Source organism: Leptonychotes weddellii, chromosome 5, assembly GCF_054177405.1.
Source record: "Leptonychotes weddellii isolate Sample4059 chromosome 5, ASM5417740v2, whole genome shotgun sequence".
NCBI lineage: Eukaryota > Metazoa > Chordata > Mammalia > Carnivora > Phocidae > Leptonychotes > Leptonychotes weddellii.
Window position 1 is genome coordinate 91,090,865 of NC_138373.1, and position 22,662 is coordinate 91,113,526.

The following is a 22,662-nucleotide window of genomic DNA, read 5'->3' on the forward strand; positions in this document are numbered from 1 at the left end:
ACCTTGAACTTGACTCCCAGCCTCCAGAACTGTGAGAAATAAATTTCTGTTATTTATAAGCCACCCAGTCTATAGTATTCTATTATAACAGCCTGAACAAACTAAGACACAGGGTAAAGAGTTTGAATCCTAATCCAAATACAAAGGAAGCTACTGAAAAATTTTACGTGGAAAAAATTATTCTAAGTTCCCGCTGCCTATCCCATTTGTGGATAGTTGGCAGTATCATTCATACTGCTAGTATAGACTTCAAGAGATTATCTAATACAGTGATTTCAAACGGGTCCCTGGCTCTCTAAGGGCCAATGTAGATAATAATTGAGAGTCCATGAATTGATACTAATATTTCAAAAAGCTTATTAAAAACTGTACCTTTCCTGTATAGGGAACTGCAAAGACTAATTGATTTTTTTTCCTTTCCTTGTGGCTGAAATTATAATTACTCAATTGGTCCTCATGTGGCATATGTGGTATATATCAGTCCTTGTACTCTGTCATTTAGGATTAATTTTTTTTTAAACAGATACATTTAGTTTTTCCACTCAAAAACAAGTTCAGACTCATGGAAAAGAGGAGTGGTATGTTCAGAAATCAGTCACTTCACTTAACCCCTTCGAAATAGATGAAAACACTGAGCCCCCAGATGTCCTAAGTCACAGGCCAGGATTGGACTCCTGGCTTCTGACTGTGCATCCAGCTCTAATTATAGTTTCACAAGCAATCATACATTCCTTTTAGAAACTATAAACTCATCTAAGGACAAATAAGAATTTATGCTAAGACAGATGATAAAACCCAGTAAAAAGAGCAAAGAGATTTTTTTAAAAATGGAAGATTTATTTATGTAGTAAATGCCTTGTATTTATATGATAAAATCTTATCTTTATATATATTCACTAATAAATACAAAAGTAAATATACTCTTCTAATTTTTTGATGAATGAATAAAGGAATTCATTCATGCAAGAGACATTACCAGTGCTGACCATAAAGAGACAATAATCAGGTTTGAAAGTCATAAAGACCGAGTAGTCCCCTTCTTAGTATCTTTCCTGTAAGAAGTTAAAAGATAATCTCATTTGATTATAAGGTTATCCATGTGGTCCCTACACTGGTAGATTTTACAATCTGTACGATATAGTGCATGTTATTAAGGAGGTGGCAAATGTAGTGGTTATGGACATGAATGAATCACGCCAGACAGACTTTTCAATCCAGGGCTCAGGCTTCTGTTCATTTGTTAATACTGGACACACCAGCATAGGGAGCTCAGGATGTAAGAAGACACTTATGTCCATCCCTCCTCCCATATACATACTATATGAACCTGGGTGAAGTACTTGAACTCCCTAGTCTCCGTTTCCTCACCTGCAAAACAGAGAAGATAATGCCACCTCCTACGGTGGTTGCCAGGATTAAATGAAGCAATAACTATGAAGCATTTACCACAATGCTTGCCATGTGGAAAGCAGTACTGATTATTGCTATTTCGTTGTAGATTCTTACAGAATGGTGACTGTCACTATATACTCTACAACCTGACACACTGTAAACAATTAACATTGAACAATTAATCCAAAGTGTACTGGCTAGTTATGGCTTTCCTAAAAATAAAATTTAGGTTGTTATCAATCAGAAATGTTAAGGGTTTGGATATAATGGCACTTGTTTCCTAAAGTATCTTATGTAGGAAAACTGTCTCTACCCTCCAATGAATTTCAGAAGAGGAAAATGTTTTCTTCTCTATGAAGCCTCATGAAAATTATGACTGATAATGCACTGTATTCTAGACACTTTTATTACTCCAAGTATATCTGTAACCAACAGTGGAATTAGTAAAAGCAAAAGGATATACTCAGGAATTTCAGAACAGTCTGTCTTAATACCTCAGCAGATGTTACTTGTACTCCTCCAGCCTCTTCTGTCTCTCCCCATTCCCTTTTTCTTTCCCTTTCTCTTACTATTATCTTCTTCTCCAAAGACACTTATGTCCTTCTCTCGTCCCCTTTCCCTTCCTGTCTCATCGTCTCATATTCTGAGCTCCCTATGCTGGTATGTCCTGCATTAACCAATGGAACAGAAGCCTGAGCCCTGGGGTTATTACTGAGAGTTTAGCTGCACTCACTACTGGGCCAATTTCACTATAAAGAGTTTTATTCCCAGTGGCTTTTAAAATCAAGTTAGCACTGTATCATAGTAACTAGACCTTGAATCTTCTTTGGCCTCATTAGAATGAGGCAGATCCTTTTATTTCTCCTTCCCCAGCCTTTCAGTTAACAGGCCAAACCTTTTAAACTCCCAAACATAATCCATTGTGGGCCAGACGGTGTGAAATGTATAAAAGGAAACCTCACTAAATTGGAAGCCAAAGGCCAGAAGGGGGAGCTCTCATACCACATCACATGTCTTCATTTGCAGAACCCAGAAAAAGAGACCTTGCAAAACCAACTACCACCTCAGCCCCAGGAGGGAAGGTTTTCTCCTTGCCTGGCAACAGCCCGGCCAATAAGAGACTGTCACAACTCAGTGACACTGAAAGGCCACTACATTTTGAACTCCCAGTTTACCCCAATGGACTTTTTGTTTATAAGAGCCTCTCCTGACTCTTCTCTTTCCTCTATAAAAGAGGGGTACTCTACTTTCTTCTCCAGACTTGCCTATGGTTTTGCTGTAGCTTGCTTGCATGTCCTAAATCACAATTCTCCGCTATTCTTGAATAAACCCACTTTTCCTGGTAAAATAACTTGGCAGTTTTATTTTTAAGATTAACAATGACAAGATAACTAACTAAGATACTACCAACGGTGGTCAGATCAGGGCAGCTCTAACCCATAAAACCTGTACAGCAGGCCAGTTTTTAAAAGGCATACTTTAGCAGTCTTAACTAGGACATGCAGTCTGGAATAAAGACAAGCCTGAAATGCTTGTTAAACTCAAGTCAAGTTCATTTTTTTTGTAAGCTTAAATAAAATAACTATGGAGCATAGTGTACTGGATCAACTAGGCTCTAGTCTGCTGTCTGCTGCTAGTCAAATGTGTTCTCTGAGAGGGTCCTTAATCTCTCAGCCTTGGTTTCTTCACCATAAATGATGTCTAAGGTCCCTTTCAGAACTATTGTGGCATGATACAGTCAGTATCAACCAAATTTTGTACAGCTGACCTTTGAACAACACAGGTTTGAACTACGCAGGTCCACTTACATGCAGATTTTAAAAACTAAATACAGTACAGTGCTGTAAATGTATTTTCTCTTCCTTATGATTTTCTTTTTTTTTTTTTTTAAAGATTTTATTTATTTGACAGAGAGAGAGCACAAGCGGGGGAGCAGTAGAGGGAGAGGGAGAAGCAGGCTCCCCGCCGAGCAGGGAGCCCGATGCGGGACTCGATCCCGGGACCTTATGATTTTCTTAATAACGTTTTATTTTCGGGGTGCCTGGGTGGCTCAGTTGGTTAAGCCTCTGAGGCTTCGTTTCCGTTCAGGTCATGATTTCACAGTGGTGAGATCATCAGGCTCCCTGCTCAGTGGGGAGTCTGCTTGAGAGTCTCTCCCTCTGCCCCACACGCATGTGTGCTCGCTCACTCTCTCTCCAAATAAATAAATCTTTAAAAAAATTTTTTTTCTGGGGCTCCTGGGTGACTCAGTCAGTTAAGTGTCAGACTCTTCATTTTGGCTCAGGTCATGATCTCGGGGTCCTGGGATTGAGCCTCACGTCTGGCTCCCTGCTTAGCAGGGAGTCTGCTTGTCTCCTTTCTACCCCTCCCCCCGACTTGCCCAAGCGCTCTCTCTAATAAATCTTCAAATAAAGTAGTTCTGTAGCTTATTTTTTTTCTTTAGCTTATTTTATTGTAAGAATACAGCATGTAATATATGTAATATACACGACATGTATTATTTGACTGTTTATGTTATCGGTAAGGCTTCCAGTCAACAGTAGGCTATTAGTAGTTAAGTTTTGGGGAAGTCAAAAGTTATATGCAGATTTTCAACTGTACTGGAGGGGTCAGCGTTCCTAACCCCCACCTTTTGTTCAAGGATTAACTATATTTGAATTTAGACCATGGTCTCCACTGCCCCAAAGCTCTTCTGGAAACCACACCCAAGAAAACCAAAGCTAAAAATAAATAGAGGCACCAAGGAAGAGATTTAAACAAGGGCCTGTGGCAGGGATTGCACTCATCATACTTCAGTACTCCTCAGCAGAACTAAACCCAAACTACCACTGGAATGCTTTAAGAATATTCTGGCCACCACACAATTTGTGGACTCATATGTAAACTTTATACTCATTCATTTATTAAACACTACGTATAAGGTACTATGAAAGAAAGAGGAAAAGCCCATAAGCTCCCTCTTGGGGGCTTGCATATTTACGTTACTTAAATAAAGGTCCTTAATTTCTCTGTTGCCTAAAAGATTTGCTGCTATAAATCAAGCCATGTAAATTCCTACAGCTAGGTCTTAGAGGAAATGAGAAGCAAAAAAGAAAATTTCAAAATGATGTCTGCCTTCCTACATGTCAACTAATTCCAACAACTTCTATTCACACCTCCTTTCTTCTTTATGCAATAATCAATTTGAAACATTTTTCATATATTTAACACTTAAAGAAAATGTAAATATTTCTACTTTAATATCTAAAGGGACATATTTGTTTATGGATAAAATGAATTTTAAAAATATACAGTGAGTAGGAGAAGCACAACAGCTAAGATGAACTAAAGAAAGGACAATAGGAAATACCAGTATATCGGGGGGGGGTGTGTGTGTCTCTCTCTCTACGAAATATATGGGGGGGGTTGTGTCCCTCTATGAAATATATACATACCAAAGAAGTCTTTTCCACTGCTGGTAAAGCTAGGCTTCACTAGGACGACTGTCTAAAAAACAATCTACAGGGGCTCCTGGGTGGCTCAGTCGTTAAGCGTCTGCCTTGGGCTCAGGTCATGATCCCAGGGTCCTGGGATCGAGCCCTGCATCTGGCTCCCTGCTCAGCGGGAAGCCTGCTTCTCCTTCTCCCACTCCCCCTGCTTGTGTTCCCTCTCTCGCTGTGTCTCTCTCAAATAAATAAAATCTTTTAAAAAAAAATAAATAAATAAAAATAAAAAACAATCTATAGCCCTGATAACTTTATCATAAGGTATTAGTCTATTTAACTGTTACTTCATCATATGGCTTGTGTCCTTAATTTTATTTCAACCACCAACTGAAATAAATTTATTTCAACCACCAACTGAAATAAATTTATTTCAACCAATAAATTTCAAAATTTATTCCACCACCTGCAGAATGTGAATTCTAAAAAAGTCTATAAAGCAATCAGTAGAATTTATATTTAACAGAAGTCAACTTAGACCTTCTACAGGCAGAGTGACAACTTGCTAAGAAACAGTGTGATAAAAATAGATCAGTTCCATAAAAGTAAAATAGAAACTTAACTATATTTAACTTTGAAATTAATGCAGCAAAACAGAAACAATCTCCTGACTAATTTGCCTAACTCACTGGCCTTGTGTCCTCCTCCCCAAATGAAGCTCTGTGGAAACAGTCAAGAAGATGGTTAGTTAGGAACATGATGCTACATTCTCTTGTTTTCCTCTCATCTTACTGGCCATACTTCTTAATCTCTTCAGTTGTTTCCTCTTCATCCTCCTCACCTCTGAATGTTGGGAGTGTCTCTAGGATTCAACCCTTGAGCTTCTTCTCTTTTCTTATCTATACTCACTCCCTGGGTAATGTCATCCAATTTCATGGCTTTCAATTTATGTTTATATAAAAATTTTGACCCCTGAGAGATTCCTTGCCTACTTGACATCTCCATTTGAATGTCTAATGGATATCTCAAACTTAACATGTCCAAAATTGAACTAATCTTGTCCCAACTGCTTCTCTATCAGTCTTCTTACTTCAGTAAGTAAAGGTGCTTATAATTGTTCAGGCCAAAAATGTTAGTTATCTTTGATCATTTTCTTTGAATATGAATACCATATCCAATTCATCAGCAAGTCCTGCTGGCTCTACCTCCAAAATAATCCAGCTTTTCACCACTTCACTGCTACTGCCTTGGTCTAAGCCCACCAACACCTCCCACCTCACAAAAGAGCCTCCTAGCTGGTCTGCTTCTAACCTTACCCCTAACACAGTCTACAAGGCAGCCCAGCAATCCTTTTAGAGAGTACATCAAGTCTCATCATTGTACTGCTCAAAACTTGCCAGTAGCTTCCCATCTCAGAGTAAAAGCTCAACAATTGTCCATTAGGCCCTACACAATCTCCCCTCCCCTTTCTCTATGATCATATCTACTACTTTCCTCCTCCCTCAGCTCCAACTACCTTGGCCTCCTTACTGTTACCTGCACAAACTAGGCACTCTCCCACCTCATCTCCGCATGCACTGTTTCCTCTGCCGGCAGTGCTGTTCCCCGAGACAATCCTCATGGCTTGCTTCCTCACCTCCATCAAGGCTCTACTCTAAGGTCACCTTTTCTGTGAGGCCTTCCCTAGCCATCTCATTTAAAATCTGCAACCCCACCATCCCACCATTCTTCTGGCACTACCCTAGTCTCATTTCCTTGCTTTATTTTCCCTCATAGCACTTACTGACATTTAGCAAACTATATATTTTCATTATTTGTTTACAGTAAAATGTAAGCACTATGACGGCAGGGAGTTTTGACTGCTTTGTTCACAGCTGTCCACACTGCCTGGAACACAATCTACACCTTAAGGCTTTCAAAACTCTTTGTTGAATGAATCATCACCGATACTGAAATTACCATCAGACAAAAGTATCACTTCAAAACACCAAATATTATGAGCAGACATCTCAAACAAGCATCCACACTCATGCGTAGTATTCCAAAAGGAGAAGCCAGTCAGTGTCTAAAAAATGAATCAGAAATTAATTTTTTACTGCTTAATTTTGTTAAAGCCATCTGCACTGTGCCTGAAGAGTCCCAGGCCACACCTACAGGTGTTGTTTTAGCTTTACTAGGCATATAGACTTCAGATAGAAAAGAAAAAAATACAGGCTTTCTCCTTTCATCAGTCACTACTGACAAAAGGCCTCCAAGTGACCCCTTACTACAAATGATTAGGATGTTTAGGGGAGAAAGGACTCCAGAAAAATAAAATAATCCCTTCAATCCCCAAAGAGAAATCTCTCCAAATCTCTCTGCAGACATGTTTTCTAACTTCATATTCCTTAACAAAGCCATTCTTAATACGTACATGAAATCTTAATTGAAGAAACAACATGATTATATAACTACACATACAGAAAAACCTGGTACTCATCCCTCCTTTCTAAAAATCTTTAAAATTAGACTTACAGTTTTTGTTGAAAATGTTTTGCTGTGAGCCTGGCTTAAAAAGATATTTGCTTAGCTAAGACACGGGTTGATCAGTACTGTATCTTACAGCTGAACACATTTGTTTACTATTGTTTATTATTTACTACATCCTTCCCAGTCCCCTCTATTACCCCCCAAAAAAGTAAAAGAGAAAACAAAAATACACATTGGTGCAAGCAATAAGGCATGCTATGTCCAAAGCAAGCTGTTCTGGAAAGCTATGACCTAAGTGTTTAACACTGACACAGATAAAGTTCAGGCGATAGATGTCACTTGTCTCATCCATTAACAACAACAAAAAAATCAAGATTCAGATCCCAAGAAGGCAAGCAGAAAGAAAGAGGCGTGAAAAAACGAAATGGGTCGTTTCTCCCTGGCCTCCTCCCGGCACTGCGCACTCATTACCCGCCCCGCCCCCCCATCATCCTTTAACGGCCCCTTTTCCCAGCACCGGTTCCCAGCTCAGCCCTGCACTGCGCCATCAAATGGGTAAAGAGCAGGGGCCGGTGCCCCTCCAGGAAAAGCCCGGCAGTAACACACGGTGCACCCAAGTGAGGGGAGAATGTCAAACTACTAAACTCAGAAACAGTGTAGGTGGTGTCAACAAAGCGTCGTGCCGAGTCTCAAGCGATCAAAGGTCCTCCCCAGCTCCCGTGACACTGCCAAATAGACAGCATTCCAAAAGGTGACTCCACCGTCATCGCCGAACGCGAGGCGGGAAGCGGCGCAGACCGGGAACAGTCAAGGATGAAGTCCAACCAGCCTCCCGCCTGCACTCGCCCTGCAGGCCATCACCGCCTCGGTGGACGCGACCCCCGCAGCCCAGCGGTCTCTGTCGCCGCCTCCCCCGAGGGGGCCTGAGCGCCGCGTCACGTGCCAGGGCTGAAACTTCGCAGTCTGGCGGAGAGGGTGGGGGGTGGGATGCACGGGATCGCAGCAAGGCCGGGGAGGTAGCGCGCCCGGTGACTCACCGGACGCCTCCGCGTGCAGCTGCGGGCGAGGGCGGGGGGGACCGTGCCGGGCGGGGGCCGTGCTCTCGAGGCCGCCCCCGCCCCCGTTATTAATATCCCCGCGCCTTGGAGGCAAAGCCTGAGGCGGGCGCCCTCAGCGGCGCGACGCCCGCGGGCTCAGCAGCGCACCCTGCACGCGGAATAAATAACAATGTCATTAAATCGCCGCCCGGGCGCCGGTCCGGATGGAGAGCGGGCGCCGCCGGGAACCGACTTTGTCTAGGACCCGCCTCCCGCGCGTCCCCGCAGCGTCCCTCGCGTCCCTGAGGGGACCCCCGCGCCGCCGTAGCCCGGCCTTACCCGCCAGCTCGTCGGGCTCCAGCCCGCTGTCTGCGTCGATCCCGCACAGCACGAAGTAGTGCGCGAAGCGGCAGGCGGTCGGGGAGGAGCCCGAGCCCGAGCCGGGCGCCGCGCCGCTCCCGCTCATCCCGGCCGCGCTGCTCCTGCCGCCGCCGCCTCTCGGGAAGGCTCGCCGCTCCGGCTGCGGTCTCCGCGCGCCTGTACTAGGGCGACACCGGCGCGCCCATGGCCGCGCAGCCGCCGCTCGTCACCGCAGCCTCGCTCCTCGCCCGGCGCCGGAGAAGCGGCCGCGAGCTCGCGCCCAGTCGGTCCCGATCCCGGTCCCGGGTGGGGGAGGGGCGCGCAGGGGGAGTGTCGGCGTGAGAGGCTCGCGCCGCCGCAGCTGCGCTCGCGAACTGGAAGCCGCGGCGTCTGGCGCCCGCCGGTCAGCTGAGCGGCGCTCGGGCTGTGGGAGCGCTGGAAGGGCGGGGGCGCCGAGGACCGGCGCGTGGGGTGGGAGGGGGCGGAGAGGAGGGCGCGCTCGCGAGGGACGGGAGCGCGCTCTCAGGTCCTGTGTGCGCGCGCGCCCCGCGGGCTGCGAGGGAGCGCCTGGCGCGGGCAGGATTCGTGCGGGCCAGTCGGGGCCGCGGCGCAGGGGGCGGCCGCACTCACGCCTGTTGGCCTCCGCCAGCCTGGAAGGTTAGCCGCAGCGCGGGGTTCTGTCTTCCAAAGGAGATGCTACCTATCCTAAAAAAAAAAAAAAAAAAAGCAGCTTTAGGGAAGGTTAACAGCCAGTCTGAGATCATTTCCCACAACGGCCTGGACCATCAACCTCTTTTAAACTGTTACATGTGAAAATAAATAAATAAATAAATTAATTAAAATAAACTGTTACATGTGGAAATGCCTGTCTCGTTTTAAGATCTTAGTCCTTGAATCCTTCCCTCAGCCCTCACCCCCATCTGCAAGCCATCCTTACTCAGTGAATTCGTGACAACTCAATATCCACAAAGCGTTGAGACTTCTAAATGGACAGTTGCCTACCCCCTGCCCCCGTTCTGTAATTTATCCTGACATTTTCCAGGTCAGTGTAAAGTAGCCAAGGCACTTCTGTCCCCCAGCTCTGTACTCAATTGATATTATCAGCTCTCCCTGCAGGTATAATTGGAGGCTGATAAGGCAACAGGAATTAGACCCTGAACTCTGCTCCTCACAAGGCCATGGCTTTCTTACCCTGCTCTTCCCTCTGAGATTCCATTCTACAGGAGTTCACCAAGCAGGTTTTATTCCTTTGAAAGGTGAAAAACCGAATCCATCCAGTTCCACATTGTCAGGCCTTCCGCACCACTCCCTGCTCTTCTTTAAGGATTTGGGTATAAGGTGGCTTGGGGGGGGGGGGGTGGGCATCACTAATACCACTGGTAGGCACGCAAACCTTCCAGGCAGGTAGACTGAGAAACGAACAATTATTTGACTGAATAATGTTCTTCCTGGAAGATAGGTATGCGTGCATATACCATCATTTACTGTAGCTTCTATCCTCACTTTCTCTCTTCAATTTTGAAATGTAAGAAGAATTAAAAAATCAGGGTGAACGACAGCCTGGGTAATTGACCTTTCGCTCCTGTTGCACCCTGCCCTCTTTCCTCAAAGCACTTGTAATGACTTTTTCTGTTTGTCTTAGCTAGATTGTAAGCTCCACAGAGCAGAAGTCGTGCTCTGTGTTTCGTCATATTTCTAGTATCTAGCAGAACCCTGGTCCCACTGAGCCCTTCAATTTATTTTTTTTAAGATTTTATTTTATTTACTTGACAGAGAGAACACGAGAGAGGGAACACAAGCAGGGGCAGAGGGAGAGGGAGAAGCAGGCTGCCGGCTGAGCAGGGAGCCCGATGTGGGGCTCCATCCCAGGACCCTGGGATCATGACCTAAGCCGAAGGCAGACGCTTAAGGACTGAGCCACCCAGGAGTACCCCCTTCAATCTATTTTTTTTTTTTAAAGATTTTTATTTATTTATTTGACAGAGAGAGACACAGTGAGAGAGGGAACACAAGCAGGGGGAGTGGAAGAGGGAGAAGCAGGCTTCCCGCTGAGCAGGGAGCCCCATGCGGGGCTCGATCCCAGGACACTGGGATCATGACCTGAGCCGAAGGCAGACGCTCAACGACTGAGCCACCCAGGCGCCCCCCCTTCAATCTATTTTTATTGAATGAATGAAAGAAAGGTTATCCAGGTAGTAAAAAGTTGTTGATGCTACTAGGAAATATACAAACTTTAGTATCTGTAACATTTATGAACATATGCTAACTTTGTGTTATACAATGATTGCTTTTCCTCCTATAGAGAGTACTGAAATACATAAAACAATTTCACTAAAAAGGAGGAGAGGGAGTATATGTGTTTCTCCTATTTTTGGTGATCACCTCTTACAAAATGTTTGTTAGATTCTAGATTAATCAAACAAAGCACAATAGAAAATGAATTTACCGTCTGCACTAACCACGAAACATGTCATTTTTTGTTCACTTGAAAAGCAATTGATTTATGAGTTTGTAAGCCCTGCGTTAATGTTGTTAAGATGAAAAAATTGAAAGAAACCCAAACAGAATGCATTGAATTATGAGATATAAATCTCATCAAAATAGGCAAAATCTCCAAAATCTTTCCTAAAGCTTCCATGACAATAGTCACACAATATAAATTTAAACTTTAATTTGAAAATACCTGGGTACATTCCTAATTATCACTTCAGAATGACACTGTGTAGGTATATTCTGCATTAAATTGCAATGAAATAAAAGGATAATCAAGAATTAACTATATATCATTGCATACATGTTTTTCTCTAAAATAATGACATAGAAATACTTTAGCTAAGCAAATAAAAAATGACTTGAAATAAATTGTCCAAAATATTTAAATTGTGTTGAAGAGGAGAGAGATCATATGCCTCTTCCCGTGCTGGGACACCCCTTGTCAATACCATTCTTCATCTCCACCAGGCCATGCACACGTATGCAAAACCAAGACAGAAGGAATTGCTAAAGTAACTTCAGAGCCCCAGACATTCATTGGACAATGCTTTACTAACAGAAGCTCTATATGCCACCAGGTTAGCAGTGCTCAGTCAAGGACTCACTCTTCAGCTTCCCTCTGACAGCAGACCCTAGCTCAGCTACTCCAAGCATAAATCATGCCCTCCATTTGAGGATTTACCAGACTCCTTCAGAGGTAGCAAGTCATTGCTCAGATACTTAAGAGCATTGCCTTCCATTCTGCTGTTGTTCCTTGTATGTTTGCTGCCTGAATTGAGAACCTGCAGAGGAGGCACTAATCCCAACTTTAACCTCTAAATAGCACAAAACATGCCAAATAATCACAATTCCAACAAAAGGAAATCCTGAGTGACATTTTCTTCTGCCAGGGTTTTAGCTTTCTGGGAAAATCTTATCACAACAAAAGTTTATTTGGAAAATTGATTATCATATTCTCTCATCATAGTTTCAGAAAAAGGGTTAGTTTATGCCAATAAGAGTTTGGTAGCAAAATAACTGACTCACAGTTTTGCCTAAACCTGTTTCTACCTTTTACAGTGAATCCAATACTATTAAGAATCTTTTTATGTAAGTTATTGTGCTAATGCTTTGAGAATATGAAATTTAAAAAGACATGATCCCTCCTCTTCAGGAGTTTATAGTCTAGTAGAAAGGAAAATATTTTTCAAAGGTAATTAAAAGACCAAAAAGAGAAAATAAAAAGTAAAATCTGGTATATTCCACATGACAAATTCAAAAAGCAATACAGGATTTAGTGAGCAGAGATGTCAAATCTTCTTAAGGAATTCAGTAAGATATTATGAAAGTGATAACTTTTGAGATGGGCCTTACAAGAGCAATAGGATTTCATGAGTTAGAGATGGGAGGGGAGACATTCCAGGCACAGAAGAAATGACTGGGGTGAAAAGTGTGTAGAGGGAGAAAAAAAAGTGCATAGAGGACCGTAGTTCAGTTGCAGCCAGAGCATAAAGAATCTTGAACACCAGGCGAGTAGGGTTGACTCACTTTTTTATACTCTTTTCTTACCTGAGGGATTTGATACCTGAATGCTGGCTTTGAGTCAGTTTGACACAAAATATTTGAGATCAGCTAAACCAGTCTTCTCACTTTACAAATAAAAATATCTAAGTCTCACAGAATTTTGGTGATTTACCCAAACACACATTGTTAGTGGCAGAACCAGGAGCAAAGTTTAAAAGATTGCATTGTAACATTGTAGGATTTTAAAGGCATTTTCATTTCTAATATCTCTAAATCTATGAAATTTCTTTATCTGAGTTGACTAATCTTTCTCCTGTATGCTGCTTACTTCTTTTTAGTAATCCACTTTGGAATTTGATTATTTTTTCGTTTTATAATGGAAAATTTTCAAATATAAAGACTGGAATAATGAACCTCTATATACCCATCACCTAGTTTTAATATTAGCATTGTGCCATTTTTGTTTCATCTATTTGTTTGTTACCAAAGTAGTCGAAAGGAAGTGAGTCATATTATTTTGACATTTTGATTATGTTTTTTTATCTGAAGTTTCACATGAATGTTTCCTTACTTTCTCAATGAAATCCCCAGACCTCCTTTTCTCCCTTTACCTCACATAAAATGTCCAACATTAGTTCCTATTCATCATCTAGGCCTAGTCTCATACTCTTTTTTCCCAATAATACTATCGTAGATTCAATTCTTTTCTCAAGACTGCCTCCTTCTTCTGAGAACCCCTTTTCTTCATTCCATCTAAATTGTTTTCTTGGGAGCTACAATGATATGATACAACTTCACACACCCATTTCTCCCTCCTCTCTCTACAGTTGACTGATCTAGAAGAAGGCTTGTGGCCCAAGGTGCGCCAATGAGTCCTTTCCCATTGGTCTTGGACTTAGGGCCCAGAGAGTTGAGATGGTTGCTCTGCAGGTAGCCAATGCTGTAAGCTGAAAAGTTCAGGAGCTATCAGTAGTCACACTTCTATTATACGAAGAAAGATAGTGAGAGGGAAGAATGAGGCTGACAATCAGAACGGAGCAAGCATCCTGTACTATGATCATGAATTTAACTTTTTTTGGAATCTCAAAATTACAATGTTTGTAGTGCATTTGTCTGACAAAGAACTTCTATCCAGAATGTTTAAAGAACTCTTACAACACAAAAGTAAGACAAGGCAATTCTTTAATTTGCAAAATATTTGAACAAATATTTCACAACAGAAAATATGCAAATGACCCATAAGTGCAGGAAAAAAAGGCCCAACATCACTATTTCAACATGTAGAGATGAAAAGGATGACTAAATTACATCAGGAATGACAAAACCACAAAAAGATACCACTAGATGCACTAGATGCACTAGAATGGCTAAAATTTAAAAGACTGACAATACCAAGTATTGAGAAAGATGTAGGTATTGCTAGTGGGAGTGCAAAGTGCTACCATGTGGTAGTTTCTTACCAAGTTAAACAAACACTTCTTATCAAGTTAAACAAACACTTAGCATATGTCCAGAGAAAATCCATTCCTATGTACTTCCCAAGAAAAATGGAAACATATGATCACATAGGTTTGTTCTTACAAGAGTTCATAGCAGCTTTATTCATACGAGTCCCAAACTAGAAAAAACCCATGCTAACTATCAATTTATTGTCTCTCAGGTTTGAATCCATCCTTCTTCACGCTGCTTTGTGATATTAGAGCAGGAACCTGTAAGCATTTGTCCTCTGCTAGCTGGCAGCCTTTGTCAAATTGAGGGCACTGGAGGGACTCTACAAGAAATATATCAGCAGGAAGGCACTTACCTTCTGGGTTCTGGTTCTTTTTCCATAGTTTTATTCAGAATGGGTGCTAACACTTGTAACACTCACCTCTGAGTCACAGTTCTAGCCACAGTCTCAGATCGTGTTCTTCCCGCTCTCAGACTGCTGTTACAGATTGGCTCCTGGCCACCCGCATCATCTCGTAACTGCAGCCCATCGAGGGTGCAGCTCCAGACCATGTCCTTGGGCAAGTTTCTTCACAACTGACAAGCAGGTTGTGCATTCCTATGATGGCCACACTCTTTTTGAAGAGGTCAGAATCAGGGACTCCTGGGTGGTTCAATTGTTAAACGTCTGCCTTTGGCTCAGGTCATGATTCCAGGGTCCTGGGATCGAATCCTGCATCGGGCTCCTTGCCCAGCAGAGAGCCTACTTCTCCCTCTGCCTGCAGCTCCCCCTGCTTGTGCTCTCTCTCTCTCTAATAAATAAAATCTTAAAAAAAAAAAAAAAGAGTTCAGAATCAAAGCCTTGTGGGGGGCAAGGCATCTTTTTCTAAGTCCTTGGTTCCTCCTGAGTCTGCTCCCCTTCACCCTGCTTACTACTTCTAGTTCCTCTTGTACCCCTTTAAGTCATTAACTACCTTTTACTAGTTAACAATTATATTAAATTCTCCTGTTCAGATGACTAGTTTCTGTCTTTCGACAGAGGTACAACCCAGATGGCCATCATCAGATGAATGGATAAGTAGATTGGTATACTCATTCCATGAGCTACTACTCATTAGTAAAGAGGATGAACTACTGATCCATGCAACCAGGTGATGGCTGTCAGAAATTTGCTGAACAAGAGGCGCCACATGCAGAAGAGTCCATAGCGTATTAGTGCATTTATATGAAGTTCTAAAATGGCAGAAAGCAGATAAATGGCAGCCTGGGGCTAGGGGTTGGGTGGGATAGGGAACTGACCACAAAAGAGCACAAGAGAAAAAATCTTATATCTTGATTATGGTGATCATTTCACAGATATATACATTTGTCAAAACCCATTGAATTGTCCTCTCAAGTTTTAATATACCTAAATTATACTTCATTAAAATCTATTTAAAAAGAAAAAAAAAGCCAAAAGATGTATGGTGATTTTTAATTGCATTCTATATTTCAAAACTTTACAGTTCCAAAGTTCCAATCATTTTAGTTGATTGACAAGAACTGATTTAAGTTCTTACAAAAGTCTTGTTCAACGTTCATGTTGAGCTGGCATTTTTTGAGGTATTTAGGTGTGCTGGCGAAGGGGACAGCCTCCAGAGCACACTCCCTGTGCTCAGATCTCACTTCTTCCTTCCTTACCTATAAGACAATTTGCTTATGGTTACTAAGCTTTAATTTCCTTATTTGTACAATTGGGATCAAAACAGGATTGGTATGAAGTTCAAAGGAGATAATATGTATAGAGTGCTTAGCCTAGTGCCTGGTACACAGAAAACATAGAGTACATGAAGGTATTGTTTCTATGTGCCAGGCATTGAGCTAAATATTTTAACATATGATATCTCATTATTTGACTGTTAACAGAAGTTATGGCATCAGAAAACCAGTGCTTGGATATTATTGTAAATATTTGAAATTCTTTTCTTTCTTCCTTTCTTTTCTTTCTTTCTTTCTTTCTTTCTTTCTTTCTTTCTTTCTTTCTCTCCTTCCTTCCTTCCTTCCTTCTTTCTTTCTTTTTCTTTTCTTTCTTTCTTTCTTTCTTTCTTTCTTTCTTTCTTTCTTTCTTTCTCTTTTCTTTTAAAGAGGGGAAGGGGGGTGAGAGAGAGGCAGAGGGAGAGGAAGAGAGAGAATCCCAGGCAGGCTCCACACCCCCAGCATGGAGCCCTATACAGGGCTCCATCTCACAACCCTGAGATCATGATGTGAACCGAAATTGAGAGCCGGACACCTAACCAACTGAACCACCCAGGCGCCCATAAATATTCGAAATTCCTTTTTTTAAAAGATTTATTTATTTATTTATTTGAGAGAGAGAGAAAGAGCACCTAGAGGGAGAGGGAGAAGCAGACTCTTAATGAAAATTCTAAGAGGTCCAGTGCTTCTTAGGTAGCATCCTATATATAGCAGAATATAGCAGGACATGACCAATTATAATCATGTGCAGCCAGCGGGGACATCAGACCCTAGCCCTGGCCCCACTCAATGATGTCCGATAAACAATGGAGGGTGATGGCATTGGGAAGACCCTGAGTCTGTGCTCAGATAATAGCATAAGTGGAGTTTGGCTGTCAAACTTGGCACACATCTCTTGGGCCACATCTCTAGATGGTGTCTAGACAGTAAACAAAAGGTGTCATAAGATTCAGTTATTGAAAAGGGGGACAGAAGGGAGACTCCAATGCAGGTCATTCAGAAGTCTGGGCAAGCAGTGAACCTCAGGAGGTCACAGGAGTCACAGTCTCTGCAGTTGGACTAGGAAGTGAAGATTATATGTGGGTTGAATTGTGTCTTCCCCAAAGATATGTCCAAGTCCTGATCCCTGTTACTTCTGAATGTAACTTTATTTGGGGATAGGGTCATTGCTGATATAATTAAGTTAGAGATCTCAAGATGAGGGCCTCTGGATTTAGGGGGGGCCCTAAATCTAATTCTGATGTCCTTATAAGAGAAAGGGAGATTTGGGACACAGAGATACATAGAAGGGAAGGCCATGTGAAGACAGAGGCAGATTGGAGTGATGTTGCCACCAGCCAAGGAATGCCGAGATTTGCCTGGAGACCCTGAAGCTAGGAGAGAGCCCTGGAATGGATTGTCCCTCACAGCCTCTAGAAGGATCCAACCCTGCCAGTACCTTAACTTTGACCTTCTGGCCCCCAGAACTGAGGACATCTATTTCTGTTCTTTTAGGCCCCCAAGTTTGTGGAAATTTGTTGCAGCAGCCCCAGGAAAATAACACAGAGGGGAACTGGCAAAGACCTGTCTGAGAAAGGAAATGGGGACTTAGGTTACCAAAGTTGGACCCAAGATACATCAGACTGGGGGCTCATCAAGGGAGAGTGACTTTGCATATAAGATAGGAGCCTAATCTCAATAACATAAGCACAATAACAAATTCTAAATAGAAAATGCAGGGACTAGGGGCGCCTGGGTGTCTCAGTCAGTTGGCATCTACCTTTGGCTCAGGTCACGATCCCAGGGTCCTGGGATCGAGCCCTGCATTGGGCTCCCTGCTCCACGGGGAGTCTGCTTCTCCCTCTCCCTCTCCTGTTCCCCCTGCTTGTGCTCTCTCTCTCTCTCTCTGTCAAATAAATAAATAAAATCTTTTAAAAAAAGAAAATGCAGGGACTAGATTGGGTAGAAGGTCTAGATTTGTTTTTTTTGTTTTGTTTTTTTTTTTTTAAAAGATTTTATTTATTTATTTGAGACAGAGAGAATGAGAGAGACAGAGAGCACATGAGAGGGGGGAGGGTCAGAGGGAGAAGCAGGCTCCCTGCCGAGCAGGGAGCCCGATGCGGGACTCGATCCAGGGACTCCAGGATCATGACCCGAGCCGAAGGCAGTCGCTTAACCAACTGAGCCACCCAGGCACCCCTAGAAGGTCTAGATTTGAAGCAGAAAATGGGGCAAGGATAGGCCTGGAAAATCACATTCAAGTGTTTCCATCTGTGGGAAGGAAAAGCCCCCCCAAACACCAGAACCTGAAACAGTGCAGTATTGGGTTTTAAAAGGTCAATAAGCAACTTCATCTTTCTGTCCCAAGATCAGAACCAACTGAGAAGACACAGGACACCAAGAGGTGGAGAACAAAATACAGACTCTATTACCAATAATGCTGATTAGAAGATAGAAATTTATTTATTTTTTATTTTTATAGATTTTTTTATTTATTTGACAGCAAGAGAGGGAACGCAAGCAGGGGGAGTGGGAGAGGGAGAAGCAGGCTTCCCGCTGAGCAGGGAGCCCAATGTGGGACTCAATCCCAGGACTCTGGGATCATGACCTGAGCCAAAGGCAGACGCTTAACAACTGAGCCACCCAGGTGCCCCTGAGAAGAGAGAAATTTAGATCTGTGGACAAAAAGACTTGCTATAGGGGCGCCTGGGTGGCTCAGTCAGTTGGGCTTCTGCCTTCGGCTCAGGTCATGATCCCAGGGTCCTGGGATGGACTCCCCACTCAGCATGGATTCTGCTTCTTCCTCTCCCTCTGTTCCTTCCCTCCCCCTGCTCATGCTCTCTCTCTCTCTCTCTCTCAAATAATAAATAAAATCTTAAAAAAAAAATAAAAAGACTTGCTGTATTTTTATACTCCCTGTCCCTCCAACCTCCTCTTCCCTTAGGCCAGACCCTGGTGCAGCACACAGGAGGGGATATTTGAGCCTGCAGGGCATCTACGTTTATCCTAGTATTGCTGTCCCATTTAAACTCCAGGCAGAAAGAAAAAAGCTAAATCTCCAGTGTTTGCAACCTTTAATTAGATTAGCTCTATCCAGTGGAGAAGTGAGTATGAATGTCAGAATTTGGTGTCCACCAGTCAGGGGAGGACGAAGTAAGGGGTTACTTCTTTAGAAGTCCCTCTCTATGGAAACGTGAGGCCAGAGGAAAGGAAGTTTCCTCTCTAAGAGGTGGTTGTTCAATCAGAAACTATTCCCCATCTCCCTCACTGTGTAGCATTCTTATTTGGGTGGGATTGGCCTTATTCTTAGCCCTAGGCTGAGGATTTGTGAACTTATGTCCCTTGTAAGAGTAATTGATTCAGAAATGGACAGTTAGGGCACCTGCGTGGCTCAGATGGTTAAGTGTCTGCCTTCAGCTCAGGTCATGATCCCAGAGTCCTGGGATCGAGTCCCGCATCAGGCTCCCTGCTCCTTGGGAGCCTGCTTCTCCCTCTGCCTCTCTCTCTCTCTCTGTCTGTCATGAATAAATAAATAAAATCTTTAAAAAAAAAAAAATAATAAATGGACAGTTATCCTAAGTTGGTCTAATTAGTGTGAGGTTCCGGACTTCTATTTGGTAGCTGGAGGAAGGAACACCCTCTTTTTGCCTTGGATATAAATAAGGAAGCATTCAGTCCCTAGAATTGCCAGTAGCCCTATAAGGAAAGCCAGGCCAAGGATGAAGCCAACATACAAAAAAGGGCAGAGCCAAGAGAAACTCTAGAAAGTAGAGTATATGGGGTGTCTGGGTGGCTCAGTCAGTTAAACGTCTGCCTTCAACTCAGGTCATAATCTCAGGGTCCTGGGATCGAGTCCCGCATCAGGCTCCCTGCTCAGCTGGGAGTCTGCTTCTCCTTCTGCCTCTCCCCCTTGCGCATGCTCTCTCTCTCTCAAATAAATAAATAAAATCATAAATAAACAAATAAATAAATAGAGTATATCATGAACTCTGGATCAAATCACACAGGAAACCTGCCCAATATCTCTCATTTGTCAGTTAATATAGGCCAATACATTCATCCTATTGTTTCAGCCAGTAGGACTTGGTTCTTTTACTTGCAAGTAAAAGTATGCCGCCCCCTCCAAATAAGGGGCTTGATCTCTAAGTTCCCTTTCATTTAAAAAAATTATATCCTAGGGGCACCTGGGTGGCTCAGTCGTTAAGCGTCTGCCTTCGACCCAGGTCATGATCCCAGAGTCCTGGGATCGAGCCCCGCATCGGGCTCCCCGCTCTGCGGGGAGCCTGCTTCTCCCTCGCCCACTCCCCCTGCTTGTGTTCCCTCTCTCGCTGTGTCTCTCTCTATCAAATAAATAAAATCTTTAAGAAAAAAAAATTATATCCTAGGGTGCCTGGGTGGCTCAGTTGGTTAAGCGACTGCCTTCGGCTCAGGTCATGATCCTGGAGTCCCGGGATCAAGTCCCGCATCGGGCTCCCTGCTCAGCAGGGAGTCTGCTTCTCCCTCTGACCCTCCCCCCACTCATGTGCTCTCTCTCTCTCATTCTCTCTCTCAAATAAATAAATAAAATCTTAAAAAAAAAATCTTTAAAAAAAAATTATATCCTAAATTTAATAGGAAAGAAATATATAATTCCATATTCTGGAAAAAAATCCCAGGGCCATCTCTTCTTAAGGAGGTGACAATGTTATGCCAAGAGAGCCTCAGGCAGCTAAGGCATGCTGTCCTCTAGAATCAAGGCCCATAGGATGAGTAAGGTATTTTTTTTTTTAAACGTTTATTTATTTATTCATGAGAGACAGAGAGAGGGAGAGAGAGGCAGAGGGAGAAGCAGGCTCCCAAGGAGCAGAGAGCCCGATGCGGGACTCGATCCCAGGACCCCGGGATCATGACCTGAGCCGAAGGCAGACGCTCAACCATCTAAGCCACCCAGGCGCCCGGATGAGTAAGGTATTTTAGCAGTCTTCTATAGAAAACATTTTCCTTGGTTGGCTAGGTCCCTTCTTGCCAAACCAAGGTTGAGAATACAAGAATAGCAATTAAAATGTGTACTTTCTATCAAAATTCAGAACACTCATATCCTTTGATTCATCATTTCTGCTTCTCAGAATCTCTCTTATAAAAACACATAAGCAAAGGATATATGTGCAGTGATGTTCCCTGAAACATTGTTCATGATATTAAAAAGGGGGAGACAATCTTATTTCTACCAGGAGGAAATGGTTGTATAAATTCTGGTATATCCATACAATGCAATGCTAAGAATGAGGTTGCACTGATAGGAAACAATTATCTAACATATAATTGAATGGAAAAATCAAGAAATAAAAATATATGGTATGATCTTACTGTGTTGGAAATAAACTGGATACATGTTTGTGCTTAAAAAAAACATGAAGGGCTTCTATCTTTTATTTTTCACATTTTTATATTGTTAAAAATTTTTACAACAGGCATCTATTGCTTCTGTAATTCAAAATCTTTCTTTTTTAAGTGTGTATATGTATCTTTCTGTGAGAAAAGATTATCAACATTGTGAATCATGGTTATGATTATGTAAATAAACTTGTAACTATTGTATTGACTTATTGAGACTAATTCAAATGACTATACATATATTCATAGATACATATATACACATGTATGCATGGTCATTAATTATTCAACAATTCTTATTGTGTGCTTACCATAAATCTGGCAGTGTTCTAGGGATATGTCAATGAGTAAAAGTCTTATAGATATATTGTACTGCACATATACAGATCCAAAATAGTCTCAAGAATGTAAGTAAAATTTTTTTGAGAGAGAGAGTGTGAGAGCCTGCGGGAGCAAGTTGGGGGGGGGCGGGCAGAGGGAGAAGGAGAGGGACAATCTTAAGCAGGTTCCAGGCCCAGTTTGGAGCCCAGTGTGGGGCTCCATCTCACAACCCTGAGATCATGACCTGAGCCAAAATCAAGAGTCAGATGCTAAGAATGTAAGCGAATATTGAAATGAAGCAAAATATATATGTTTATTTATGTATAATTTTTAAGCATCAAAAACATTTAATTTGGTTAATCAGTGATGAACTTGACTTCATGTTATAAATTGGTAACCTTTCCCAATTTCATCTATAAACTTCATAGTTGAAAGCACTGAACTGGATAGCCGAATAAGTATATTTTGGAAGCAACATCTTTAGACCCTTACCACATGCCAGAATTTCAACTTGAGTTCTCAGTTCCAGACTTGACATAAAATTTCTTTTTCTTTTTTTTTTAAGTAGGCTCCATGACCAGCATGGAGCCCAACTTAGGGCCTGAACTCACAGCCCTGAGATCGAGACCTGAGCTGAGATCAAGAGTCGGATGCTTAACTGACTGAGCCACCCAGGTGCCCCGAGTATTGCAATATTAATTAATTCAGATATATAAATCTTTTCTTTTCAACTTGTGTAGCTGAGAGCTTCTGGAGGTCAGGAACTATTTTCTCTTTCCTCACAATCATACATCACAGTTTATTCTTTCAGAAATTTGATTGACTAAATGCATCCCTCAGCTTCCTCAACAAAGAACGTACATTTAAACTAAAAATAGAAGGCAGATCCTCTGTGCTTTTCAGTCATAATCAATATGACTATTCATGAGGTAATTATCTTAAGCTTAGCAATTTAGATATAATCCCATCATTGAATTAGGCTTTAGATCATAGAGAGAAATTTCAGGATGTTTATTCACCTTAGCTCGCTTCTAAGCAACTGTTATCCTTCAAACTTATAGCCCCCCCCCGATAGGCATCATTTCTAGGGAGCAATTTTAGCTTACATAATAGTTTTTTGGAATATACTGTGGAAAGTACCTATCCTGTTT

At 42.4% G+C, this 22,662-nt stretch overlaps 1 protein-coding gene and 2 long non-coding RNA genes across 3 annotated transcripts in view; all 3 read right to left on the reverse strand.

Annotated features, from left to right (window-relative positions):
• The window catches only part of LOC145721761 (uncharacterized), a 58,659-nt gene extending 50,345 nt beyond the window's left edge, over positions 1–8,314 (reverse strand). The window contains exon 1 of the long non-coding RNA XR_014145648.1: positions 7,929–8,314. This is a non-coding gene — a long non-coding RNA (uncharacterized LOC145721761). The remainder of the gene's footprint in view (positions 1–7,928) is intronic.
• Positions 1–9,070, reverse strand: part of DENND5B (DENN domain containing 5B) — a 179,309-nt gene extending 170,239 nt beyond the window's left edge. Inside the window, 1 exon segment of the mRNA XM_081818948.1 lies at positions 8,660–9,070. Coding sequence (XP_081675074.1) covers positions 8,660–8,786 — 127 coding nt within the window. The 5' untranslated portion in view covers positions 8,787–9,070.
• On the reverse strand, positions 549–7,914 carry LOC145721760 (uncharacterized). The gene is made up of 2 exons (XR_014145647.1): positions 3,396–7,914; positions 549–3,254 (listed from the first exon to the last, which is right to left on the reverse strand). It is a non-coding gene; the product is annotated as an uncharacterized LOC145721760 (long non-coding RNA).
• Positions 9,071–22,662: the final 13,592 nt, after the last annotated feature.